At 50.9% G+C, this 12,648-nt stretch overlaps 2 protein-coding genes across 4 annotated transcripts in view; one reads left to right on the forward strand and one right to left on the reverse strand.

Annotated features, from left to right (window-relative positions):
- The first annotated feature begins 225 nt into the window (after positions 1-225).
- On the forward strand, positions 226-3,289 carry LOC113175729 (putative speedy protein E7). The gene is made up of 7 exons (XM_026380052.2): positions 226-367; positions 495-596; positions 765-959; positions 2,069-2,127; positions 2,392-2,477; positions 2,955-3,129; positions 3,230-3,289. Exons 1-7 carry the CDS (start codon positions 226-228, stop codon positions 3,287-3,289), a joined length of 819 nt encoding a protein of 272 aa, XP_026235837.1.
- A 5,440-nt stretch (positions 3,290-8,729) lies between these two features.
- The window catches only part of Anapc1 (anaphase promoting complex subunit 1), an 81,954-nt gene continuing 78,035 nt past the window's right edge, over positions 8,730-12,648 (reverse strand). For all 3 annotated transcript variants that reach the window (XM_026380053.2, XM_026380054.2, XM_026380055.2), the window contains one exon: positions 8,730-9,997. In XM_026380053.2, coding sequence (XP_026235838.1) covers positions 9,882-9,997 — 116 coding nt within the window. In that variant the 3' untranslated portion in view covers positions 8,730-9,881. The remainder of the gene's footprint in view (positions 9,998-12,648) is intronic.

Raw genomic sequence — 12,648 nt, forward strand, 5'->3', positions numbered from 1 at the left:
AAGGGTCAGAAGCGCAGCAGTCATGGATGGGGAGGCAGGTGTGTGTGGCCAGTGGCCCCTTTGCCCCTGGTCTCTGGATGGATGAATGACAGACACCTTGGCCCCAGCCCTGTGGGGCTTCTCTTGACTCGCTTCTCTTAACTCGCCTGAGCCAGGCTCTGCAAGGGCATGGCAAGGAGGCGTCAAGGTAAACCAGGTGGTCACTTCCTGTTGGCTTTTGTATCTATGAGAGATGAACAACAGGATAACTGGTTTGTCTCCACAGAGGTGTCACCCAGGCCAAATGGCCCCCAGGATGAGGCCCCAGAGTGCAACCCTGACCTGCTGACAAAAGGTGAACAACTAGCTCCTGCTCTTACAGAGAAAGGTAAAGGGGATGGTGGCCATTCCTGCCTTATGTTGCTAGGTGTCACCTGCAAGTTCCTTAAGGCAGGTGACAGGCAAGGAGCCCAGGAGTGTCCCTCCAATGGTCACAGGGTGCCCTCTCCCTGCAGCCCCGCAGAACAGTAGCCCTCTGGCCTCTTCAGCAGCTGTTCCTGAGCAGAGAAGCAGGAGGAAGAAGGGCCAGAAGAAGAAGCGGGCAAATGCCAAGGCAGGTACGTCCCTGGTGGACCCTCAAGCGTCCTTGACCTTAGGAAGGGCCAGTGAGCACTTGGCACCTGTCCTCCCAGACAGGTCTTATCTTTGGGGTCAGGGGCCCGGGCGGGTGGGTGCAGGAGCTCCGGGGGCCGCAGCCCTGCTCACCAGGGGCCTGTGTTCCCCAGCCACCCAGGAGGGCAGCTCTGCCGCCTCCACAGCAGCCTCCTCAGAAGCCATCTCCCAGCTGAAGCTCTGGAGGAGGAGGGGACAGAAGAACATATGGACTGTTGACCACATTCAGGGGACAAAACTGAGGATGAACAAGAGGAGAAGGCCCAGTTACCGCCCTGAGGACCAGGAAGCCTTCTACCGACTTCTGGGTGGGTTCTCAGCTGGTGACATGCTCAGGGTTCTTTGAAACTAAGAGTTGTAGAGAACTGGGGCTGGCCTCCCTCCCAGAGTGCAGGTGGCAGTGACGTGGAGCGCCTGGTCCTGTGGAGCTGTGAGGGCGCTTCTTCCTGAGCCACAGTCCTGGGAGGCAGGAGAAGGGGCTGCAGGTTGGAGAGCCATCCCCTGCTGGCTCAGAGACCCACTGCTCAACTGCACCAGTCAGGACAGAGCGGAGGACACAAAAACAAACACCACCTGCAGAAGCAGGGATCTCGGCAGCAGCCGTGAGGAAGATGTTAAGAAACCCGGGTGGAGGGGAGTAGGGGACTGTCAGGAAGCAGGAGGCTCAAGAAGGGCCACTTGAGAAGATGACATCAGGCCCAGAAGCAGACCCAGTGTGGCGGCTTGGGGACAACACCAAGGTCACACTGTCCCACACAGCATCCACTAGCCACGTGAGTTAAGCTTTCCAAGTTCAGCTCTTCAGCCTCGCAAGCCACTGGACTTCACAGGTGTGGGCATCCTCACCATCACAGGGCTCTGGGCACAGGGCTCTTCCGAGGGCAGGGGATGGGAGAAGGCACCCCTGTGCAAGTGTCCCTGTCCTGGGCCAGGGGAAGGGTACACAGGGCCTGGTGCTCTCAGGGGAAAGCTCTAGCCACAGGAGCCCAGGGAGGGGGCAGCTCACTGCTGCAGGGAAGGAGGCCCAGCAGGCAGGGGCTGCGGCCTCCATCTCACAGTGCTCAGGGCAAGGCAGCACAGCACCATCACACGTGACAAAGTATCAGGCCGAGGTGTCCCAGAGTCGGAGACATGTCTAAGCTTTCAGGTGGAGGTACTATTAAGCTTTGAGAACCAGATCAAATCCCTTCAGCCCTCATGCCCCCACTGAGGGTTCAGCAATAGTCCCACATTCACGCCCCTGCTGCCTCCAGTGGGCCAGGGGAGGGACGCGCATGCTGAGACCAGCCCTTCCTGGGGCAGGGCGGCTGCTGTCCTCCTGGAGCTGCTCACTTGGAGAGCCCCTCTGAAGGCCCCACATAGGGGTTCCCCCATGTACACTCGTCTCTAGATGGCTGCTGTCTGCTTCCCTCTGCAGAGGATCCCATTATCCAGAGCTTCCTGGAGGCCGACATTTTCCTCAAAGTGTCTGACAAGGTATCTGCAGACCCCAAGTGAGGGGCAGAGGGTCCTCAGGGTCCCACCCCCAGGGGGCTGCCCGGGAGGCGTCTTGAGTCATGCCAGGAGAAGGCCTGCAGGGGCCTGCTCTCAAGGCCAGAAAAAAGAAGGGGCACACTGCCATTCTGCCCTGCCCCTCGGCTCATGTCCACGTGAGCTCCCCAGCCAGGCTCTCCCGGGTGTCTTGGCCTTCAGATGGGGAGGCAGGGCCCACTCAGGCCACCTTCCCCGTGTCCCCCACAGTACCTGCTGTCCATGGTGGTGGAGTACTTCGGCCGTGTTGGGCTTCCTGGACACCTCTACAACAGGGTCCACTTCTTCCTGGCTCTGTAAGCAACCCCTCAGGGCAGTGCTCCATCTGCCCAAGTCCCCAAATGGCATGTCTCCTATCGCCCCATCAGCAAGGCTCAGTCATGCCACATGCCCAGTTGGGGCTGTTCTTGACCACAAAGTGGTTGAGACCTCCAAGAACCAGGTGGTCATGGGAGAAGGGAAGAGGCCCTGAGATGATGAAAATAGCCCGAAAGCACCACCAGCTGCCCAGAGACTGAGGGAGGAAGCCCTGAGAAACAAGGGGCAGCTAGAACAGGGTCATCAACTGAGCACAGCACAGGCCCCAGGCTTGGAGTCAAGGGTGCCCTGGGCCCAGCAGATCTAGGTCACCCTGCAGAGAAGGCCTCCCCAGACCCTATCTCCTGGATAGGTGGTTGTCTCCTGGTCAGCTCCATTGTGACCTCTCCCGCCTGTCCTTCTGAGGCAGGGAGTTGTGGTTAGGGACAGGCAAGCTTCCCATTTTCCCATGACAGCTACATCGCCTCCGACATGGAGGAGGACAACCCTACTCCCAAGCGCAGCATCTTCCAGTTCCTGCTGGGCAAGGAGCACTGGCCCGACCTCTACAAGGAGTTCCTGAAGCTCAAGGTGGAATTCTTCCACGCCATGGGGCACCGAGCCTGGGTCACCCCAGAGCTGTGTGAGGAGGTCTGTGGGGATTGACAACCAGGGAGGCTGGGAGACAGGAGGCAGCCTGGAGATGTATGGGCGGCCGTCCTCCAGGCTCACCTCTGCGTTTCCCTTTCAGATCCAGGCCCAGAATCCACACCACTGGGTCTGGAGCAGGGTGCGCCAGTGCGCCCCCTAGGTTCCCAGGGCCTGGGAACAATAGGCAGGGCCGTGGAGCAGGAGCTGCAGATGGTCCAGGTGAGAGTGGGTCCTAGCTGGGGCCCCTGCAGGGTGGGCCAGTCCCCCACCCCCTGCCGTGTCCCTGAGGCCACTTCCAAGGCTGGGCTGGCAGGAGCAGAGGCTTTGCTGCAACCTGTCCCTGAATTTCTTCCCACATGTGAGTGAGGGCTCTGAGAACGCCTGTGGTAAAGAAAAGGTTTATATCAAAGTTCTGTGATTCCAGGGTTATGTAATGTGCAACACAGAGTCTCAGTTTGCAGGCAAGTGCACACCTGTAATCCCAGCTACTCTAGAGGCTGAGGCAGGAGGATGGCAGGTTTGAGACCAGCATCAGCAAATTTGCAAGATTCTGTCTCAAAATAAAATATAAAAAGGACGGGGATGTAGCTCAGTGGTAGAGCACCCCAAGGTTCAGTCCCCAGTACTTAAAAAAAAAAGTCTTAAATTGAATATTTTTTTTAAAGGAACCCTCTTGGAAATGCTTTTTTCTGGGTAACAATCTTTGCAGAATTTTGATCTGAGTTGAAATTTTTAAACATAAATACATGAAAAACACTGAGGTCATTCTTTCTGGGGAAGGGACTCTTACCACAGCGGCTCTTGGGAGGAAAGAAGATGAATCCCCACATTGCTCCTGTGTTTTGCATTTTGCTCCCACAGGAAGCAAATGCCCTGAGCTTGAGCCTTGAGGATGCACTTGGCGTCTCTTCTCAGGGGCAGAAGGAGTTACCAGAGAGCTCTCTGGTCTCTGAAAAAATAATAATTATTATTATATATAATACTTATATTACATAATATTATATAATTATATAATATATATTATAAGATATATATATATATATATATATATAATTCCTGGGGACAAAAGGAAGACAGTGCCCACATGGAGCTTTGAGGGGGACATACCAGAAGATGTGTTGGCAGAAAACCATCCCCTGTCCACTCATGTTCAGTGTGCTTCCTCTGGTTTAGATTTCCTTTACCCTTTGGCTTTGCTAAGGTTGGGGAGGCCACTAGTCAAATGTACAAGAAATTCTGCGGGGTAGAAGGCTATACTGGGACAATCCTGTGCCACACATGGGGCAGGAATGGGCCTGTTTTGAGCCTGGGGACACAGAAAGGGGAGAGAGGAGAGCAGGTTGCTGTAAGCCACAGTTGGTGTAAGTTTTTTGTTTCTATTAGTACATTATAGTTATAATATTGGGGTTTGTTTTACCATAATCATACCTACATGGAATATAATTTACTCCACTTCAGTCTCCAGGACTTTCTCTTATATTTATTGATAGTATTTTTTAATTGTGCATCCAAGTTTGAATTCATCCACAGGTTTTTTTGTGTTTTTGTTTTTGTTTTATTGGATCAAAAACAACCACATGTATTTATCAGGAATCTCAAAATTCCAAAAACAAATAGCAGAATCCCCCTTGGGTCCCGTCAGTCAGAGAAGTGCGGGTGGCTCCATCCTCCATGTAATCCCATGTGTGATGCACAGGAATTTGCCTCCACCGGGCTCTGATGGCTCTTTCTCTTTTCTTGTAGCTCCCGCCCACCCCTGCCTCCCCTCCCCCTCCCCCTCCCATGACACAGCTGCCTCTTCCCAGGCTCCAGGCAGCTGTAGAGGCATCATGGGGCTTCCCTCAGACAGGCAGGACAGACGAAAGAGGATGCAGGGTGAGCATGGACCATGGCGGCCTGCAGCTGGGAATCCAAACCAGCCGAATGAACCACTGCCCATCTTTAAGCGGATGTCAGCCAGCCAAGCCCTAACCCCTGCATGCCCTTGGGAAGGGTCCAGCAGGAGACCCCCAGAACAGGAGCTTCAATGGAGACTGAGGAGAGGGAGAGGCAGAAGGGAAAGTCCAGGGAGGGCCTTGGACCACCAAGGAGGAGGAACTGGAAGGATGAGTCCAAATCAACTACTGGAAGGTGGCAAGGAGGGAAGGAGTCAGCGCGGAAGGAGAGAAGCCATGAGAGGAGGAGCAGAGCCCCTGCAGACAGGCAGGGTCCTGGGACTCTACTAGCAGCCCTTCCTACATAATGGACTAGATTACCCGACGGAGTCCTATCCCACGAGATGACCAAGAAGTCTCAGCCAGGGGACCAAAGGGTGGCGGTGCTGAGCGTGTTGGTACATAGACCCAATGCGGAAACGAAAGCACAAATAAGAAATCATCTGCCACCACAGCGTACATCCTGGCAATATGGACATAGCCCAGCTTGAAAGATGAGAGGGAGGGAGGGGAGTGGAAGGGCTCATGAGGAGGAGAGCTAAGAAAACAGTGGAAGCCAAGGTACCAGAAGGAGATGAGAACACAAACACGATCATCCCAATGCCAAAAGTAATGCATACAACAGATTTAAAAGAGCAAAGAAAACAGAACAGATACACAGAAATTTAATGTAAGAAATAGAGCAAATACAATATATAAATAAGACACTGCTAAGACCAACCGTATTGTTTTAATAAATTTGAACTCACTACCAGAAGAAAAATTTTCAGATCGACTCATACTACACTGCGTGTGAGATGATACCCCAGAGATTCAGGATGCATTGATTTGGGGAAACGAAGGTAAATCAGGTAAACATTCCCAAAGTAAGAGAAGGAATTATGATCTGGATACAGAGGGAAGGAAAAAACAGGCTCAGAATCCTTCATTTAGATGAGGAAGGACACGCAGATGGGGTGGGAGGCCCTGGGCCTGGGTCTGGGCATCCAGACCCCAGGGAGGTGAGAACATGGCCAGGCATTAATGATCCAGAGGCCTAGGCTGGTCCCCTGAGATTTGGTTTGCTCAGGTTCAAGTTTTACAGCTCTGTGTAGCTATTCTAGATGGGCAATTTTATTACAGAGCTGCTTATAGGTAAAAACTGCCAGGGCCAGAGAGAACCTGGCAGGGAATTTCTGCCAACTACAAGGTTCCCAGGGACTCCACAGTCAAGTGCAAGTTGAGCATCCCTAATCCAAAATTTTGGAATTTAAAATGCTCCAAAATCCAAAACTTTCTGAGCACAGACATGACACAGTAAATGGAAAATTCCACAGGCAAATCCAAAAATATTGTATAAAATTACCTTTGGGGCAATTTTTAAATGACCTTAAAGTTCTAGGATTTCACAATAAGACTTTGCATGTCAGTGTCCATTCCTATTCAGTGTGGGGTCCATGTCCAGTGCCTGTCTTAACACGTGAGACTACACGACTTTCAGATCCCAGGGTTTGCACAGGAACCCAAGCAGAAAAGGTGTGGACGTGGGGAGTCAGTGACCAGAGGGCACAGAAGCCCTAGCAACACACTAGGAATGCAGAGGTAGGGACACCTATTCTAGCTGGTTTTAGATTGCTGTAGCCAGTGGACACAGCTGTCTGCTGCAACCATGCTGGGAGCACAGAGCTCCACCCTCAGGCCTCCAATGGGCTCTTCCAACCTGACACCACAGGGAAAACCCTTTAAGATAGAGAAGAGGTATCAAAAACCCAAAGTGGACATCCAGTCCCCAGCTAGGCCCTGGGTTCCGTGAAATGACGCACAAACAAGGGGGGATGTGCAGTGAGATGACACTGGTATGGGGATTTGGAGGAAGCTGTGCGGGATGTGAGCTGAGAGTTTGCACTTGACTCATCCAGATCTGGAGGGGCAGAGAGGATGCAGCTCTGCCGACTACTAGCAATGGGCTGAAAACGCCTTCAACTTCAGAAATGTACACATTACCTCTCAACGTTTCCAGCCAGTGATTCTTAACCTCTGAAATGCTACATTAAGCACTTAGAGTGTGTGTGCGGCTGGGGTCAAGCCTTGCATGTCGCCAGGCAAGTGATCTCCCATTGAGCTACACTCCACCCTGAAGTATTCTTAAGTGAAAGATACACACAAAAATGAATGCAAGACAAGTGGCACTAACTTCCCACTGGTCTGTAGGCTCCCTTAGGGACATGACCACCCCTCACGATGTAGCGTTTCTGAGTCCCTGGAGCACACGGTCTACAGCTTCACAAGGCAGACTCGAGGCGGACCCATTAACTACAGAGGCAAGGCTGGCCTTCACACCAGCATGTGGGAGTAGAAGTGGGAATTAAGATAGCTGTTTTTAGACTTTGAGTTTAGTGTAAAGTGTTTATTTAAAAATGCCAATTTTGTGTTATACCACACAAAACAAATATTTTCAGTTAAAAGAAAAAACTTGGAAGATATCCATTATAATGTGACCGAAAAGGCAACACACAGACCAATACAGTGAGTCTACCTCCAAGAAGTTACATGAAGAGGGCGTTCATTTGTCTGCTTCTCTAACGTGTTCATAAGCTCCGCCTGGCGCCATCCTTCCACTGGGACACTGGGCCTTACTGCCTGAGTCTCCTGGGCTAAGGCAGGTGGTGGTGGCAGCTCAGGGTGGGGAGTAGACAGGGGCTCAAGAGCCCAGCCTGCTGAGGGCAGCAGGCCTGGTGTCTCTGCCTCAGACAGCCCCTCGAGGGAGGAGCACAGGCATCGGCGCCCACCTGGGAAGGAGGACCTGTCCCAATGTGCGCTTGCTTTTTCAGTTCCGGCTGGCTACAGAAGTGGTGACTCATATTCCTAGCTACCTACATCAGGTAAGATGGACAGGGAGTCACTGAGGAGCAGGAGTCACGCAACAGAGACATGGCTGCTACTCCACCTGCCTCGCGGCCCATCGACCAAGGTGACCAGCTGGCTTCCAGCCTTAATTGAGGTGACGTGGGCCACTTCAGCACCCAAACCCTTCCCCACCAGATGGGCTTCTTCAGCACCCCCACATGCCTCTCAGGAGGTTTAACTTTCTGGACGTGAGACTTTTCGAGTCTCGTAGAAAGCTGAAAGTGACCTGTGAGGATCCTCATGTGCCTGCTCAAGGGCAAGCGCCGGCAATCTCCTCGGCAGGCCCAAGGATGCTGTGGCCACACCTTCTGCCGCCTCACTCTGTCCCCTCGGAGTCCATATGTATCTAAATATGAAACGCTTCCCAAGTCCTCCCACGGTGAGAGAAAAGAACATCACCCGCCAACCACTGCGAGTAAAGGGGGGAACTCTTGCCTGGGCAGTGCCTCAGTTTTTTTCATTGCTGTGGATACAACCCAGGGCCTGGAGGGTGCTAGACAAGTGCTCCCTGGGTTATTCAAATCTTGACTCAGATGGACTTTTCCTAATTCAACACTTTTTTATGTAACTAGAAGAAGAACTGTTTAAGCGTGGAGGGCAGCAAGTCTTGCCCCAGTAGTCAGCCCATCCTTCCCATGATTCACTCCGGAGCAGGCTGCTGGGCAAGGGGAGGACGCTTGGCCTCTGGCTGCAGCCCTTCAAGTCCAGCTCCCCCTGCAGAGGAAAGCGGCACACAAGATTTTGGGAAAATCTCAATGGAGACATTCTCTTTTGCTTTAATATTTATTTTTAGGCTTAAACATCACAATTCAGGATATGGAAGAAACGTGAACTCAATGGGTGACATCTTGCAGCTTCCAGCTGCCACATGGCCCTGGCCACTCCAGAAGCCTGGGGCCTGGGCAGAGTCCAGCAGGGAGCTCCTCCCCCTGGGTCAAGGCTGGGAGCAGGAGACGTGTGTGGCACACAGACATTCTCTAAATCCTGTGCAGAATGTTTTCTTTTAAATATCATTTCTGAAGACTCCTGGGTCCTGGACATTTCATATTTCAGCTACTTAGAGAAGGCTTCATATGTTGGTCTGCTCGGGCTGTCACAACAGAAGAGTACACATTGGGGGTGGCTCGGGCGTCAGGAATCCATTACTCAGAGCTGTGGAGGCTGCAAGTCCGCGATGAGGGAGCCAGCAGAGGGGGTCCTAGCGAGGGCTCCTCTGACATGCAGGCGGCCTCCTTTTTGCTGTGTTCTCAGATGGTGTGGAGAGCAAGGTCTCTCTCCTTTTTCCTGAGGTCACAGTTCTATCAGAGCAGGGACCCACCCTCATGACCTCACTTAGCCTCAGTTACCTTCTACAGCCTTCTCTCCAAGTCCCATCACTCTGCGGTGAGGACTCAACATGTCACCTGGGCCACCATTCAGTCCACAGCACTTCCCATCGGCAAGTCTTATCGTAGCTCCTGTGAGAGGTGTCACACCAAAAGAATGTCTCCCACCATTCCGGGAAGAACAACCTTACTTTAGATGGGACACCTGTGACATTTCAGGCAATGTTAAAGCTCTTTTAGGGAAGTAGAAAGTCAAACTTTACCAGATAGCTTCTGTTAAAACTTTACATTTTTGAGCACCAACACTTCACCTGAACCACCATAGTTCAAAGACTTTAAAACTAAAGCAATCATCAGGAGTTTTGAAAACCAACCAAAAACTTTATTTACAAAAGTAAATTTTAACTCACTTTTTTATATCATATAATGTTAACGCTGATAGCAAGATTCTCTGGAATATTTCAAACAGATTTTAAAATACAGTGAGGTGTGTTCAGGTCATTTCCCCTAGCTGTATTATAAAACTTAGAAATGCTTCTTTAGCTTAGACATTTGGTCACGTTGTGTGCAGAAGTCCCATTTCAAGGTAGGTTTATCCCAGACGCAGTCACATAACCATCGGCTGTGGATTTCCGAGGAGCAGAGGAGCCAACCTCAGCAAAGCACGCACCGGAATCTTCAGCTGCTTGGCTCTGAAGAGAAGTTCAGCAAAGCTCGTGCTCCCTGGAGAAACGCAAAGGGGAGGGTCATACCTGTCAACTCTAGCCACATGCCCCTGCCCAGGAAGCTTCCGAGACACCCTCGTGCTGAAAACAGGTGTTCCTCCCTCTGAAAACAATAGCTCAGGGTAATACTCAAATTATGAATTTCCCTAATGCACTCTTATACAGAATTTGATATAAAAATTTAAACTTATTCATCCTACATTTCAGACAGTGAACTCTATGAAATTATTAATAATAATTATATATAGTATTTAAATATAATTAGTAAATGCACCTGTCCACCTTCAATTACTATTTAAGTAACTTTATTTTACGGGTCCTGACAGTTTAATTCCTAATCCAAAAACTGGATCCTTTTCCTAAAACAAGCACACAGACAGAGGACAAGCCTCGGAACCAGTTCAATGCCTCCTCCGCTAGAGAACAACCCTCCCGCTTGGTCCCAGAAAGCCTGCACAGCACTCTGGAGTGTGGCCAGAGTGCAGGGTCTTGGAAGCTGCCAGGTGATTCCACTGTGTAGCCCAGGTCTACAGCCAGAGAGGTCTGAGGGTGTCCCCTGAACGGCCCTAGCACCATCGTCCTCCAGCCTCCCTGCCACCAGTCCCAGTCCCAGGCCCTCCTGCCCGTCTTTTAGTGTGCCTTACAATTTTCTATTGTATGCCAGGAACTTCAAGCTTTGCTTTCCTGAGTGCTGGGTATTTCTGTATTACAGAATTTGTTCTCAAATAAAGTTAAATTACATGAAAATCAATAGGAACGTCTGGTGTCATGCTTTTAAGAACTGCTAGGTGGAACCAAAATTCTGCTTAGGGCTACTTTTTCCCCTCACTGAGGCAAGTCACTGTTAAGCATCAGCCTAAGGCCCCTGGAGTTAGGGACCTGTGGGAACGGGCTTACTCCTGGCCCTGTGCACACAATTGCCAAGGTGCCTTCTAGTCCACTTGGTCAGCTCCTCCCACCAGGCCTTCCTTCCCACACAGTTTGACTGGTGAGTTCGGACTCTGGAGGGGCCCTCTACCAAGTCAGGCATGCTCAGTGTGCAGCTCTTTCCTCTTGGGTCCCCACCTTGCAGACTCCCACTCCCCTGCTCCCCGTCCCCTGAGCTCCCATCCTCAACTGAGGGGACTTCTGGCTCTGCCTGGGCTCCCTCTCCCTCCCCGACAGCGTGGAAACTCCCTTAAAGAGGTGAGTGGGGGAGTCACAGGGCTCCTCCTCGGCTTCTCATCTCTTCTCTCACTGTTCTTCTCTGCCTGAGATACAGCCTCAATACGGATCACCCAGTACACTCTCTGTTTCAGCCAAGAGGGGAAATCAGGTCCCTCAGCTCCATCCTAGGTTAAAAAGGAAGTCTACGCTCTAAAATGTTTTCCTTTTATTGTTTGACTATTACAGAGCTAGTGTGGATTCACTGTATTTTCTTTTGTATCACTGTGGGTTGGCATTCACCAACATTTTTCAAAATCGTTAGCCTCCATCTCTTCAATGTTGCTTCTTCTCATTCACCTCTCCTCTTACTCTGTGACCACAGCCACATGCGCTCGCTGGCTCTCCTTCACTGTGCTCCTCGCCTCTCAGAGTCTTGTATTTCCCACCCTTTTCTCTGTGCTTCGACCTCTCTACCTTCCCCTCTCCTGTCATCCTCTTCATGGATCTCTCATATGCTCATTAACCCATATATTGAATTTGTAATTTCAGTATTCTATTTTTCACTTCTAGAACTTCTAATTAACTTTTTTATTGAATCTGGGTTTCTAGTGAAATTCGCTATCTTTCCCAATGTCCATTTTCTTGGAAATATTAGTCTTATTTGTTTTTTGCGTTTGCTGGTGGTACTGGGCATTGAAACCAGGGTTTCATGCACGCTAGGCAAGAGCTCTAAGCCACATCCCCAGTCCTTCTTATTTTGAGACAGGGTCTCCCTAAGTTGCTGAGGCTGGCCTCCAGCTTGAGATCCTTCTGCCTCAGCCTCACGAATTGCTAAGATTATGGACATGTACCACCGTGCCTCAGTGGAAATATGAGTCTTAGTTATTTTAAGTCCCAGTCTGTTAACTCCTACATCTAGATCATATAAGGGCCTGTTTATATAACCTGTTTTTTTTTTTTTTCTTGTTATGACTTATAATCCCTTATTCAACACTAAAGACTGTTTGTTAAAGAGGCTCTGGGTATTTTTTCCTAAGGAGGCTAGCTTTTCTCCCACCAGGCAGGGAGAAGCAAACAGCCTTCGTGGTTTTGCTCTTTGTCTGGACGGCATCAGTTTTACCTCCCCACAAGACCTGGATGATACCATTTCATGCAAAGGGCAGGCTGCACAGCAGAGCCACTTCCCTTGGCAGGCCTGACCTGTGCCCTTTGTCTCTCAGCACCATGCAGGTGCTAAAACACCTGTGCACATTTGTAGCCTCTGGCTTCTGTTAGAGCTCCACAAGTCTGGCCCCAAGTGTACACAGGTGAAGATCTGGTGAGAGCCTCAAAGGAAAAGTGCTTCCAGGACCCAGCTACCTTTCCTTCTGTTCCCTCCCACCTCAAGTGAGCCTCCTAGACAATCATAAAGCCAACCTCCGGATCCTTGGCCCAGCAGCACTGCTCTTCTTGCCTGGGACTCCACTTCCTGTGCTGTGAGCTGGCACAGGCAGGGGTAATCCC

This window comes from Urocitellus parryii, chromosome 12 (genome assembly GCF_045843805.1).
Source record: "Urocitellus parryii isolate mUroPar1 chromosome 12, mUroPar1.hap1, whole genome shotgun sequence".
Lineage (NCBI taxonomy): Eukaryota > Metazoa > Chordata > Mammalia > Rodentia > Sciuridae > Urocitellus > Urocitellus parryii.

Coding starts and splice junctions, on each gene's coding strand:
- LOC113175729 (XM_026380052.2), top strand. CDS start 226: ATGAGAGATGAACAACAGGATAACTGGTTTGTCTCCACAGAGGTGTCA. Junction 960..2,068: donor AGCCTTCTACCGACTTCTGG/GTGGGTTCTCAG, acceptor TTCCCTCTGCAG/AGGATCCCATTATCCAGAGC. Junction 3,130..3,229: donor CCCCAGAGCTGTGTGAGGAG/GTCTGTGGGGAT, acceptor TTTCCCTTTCAG/ATCCAGGCCCAGAATCCACA.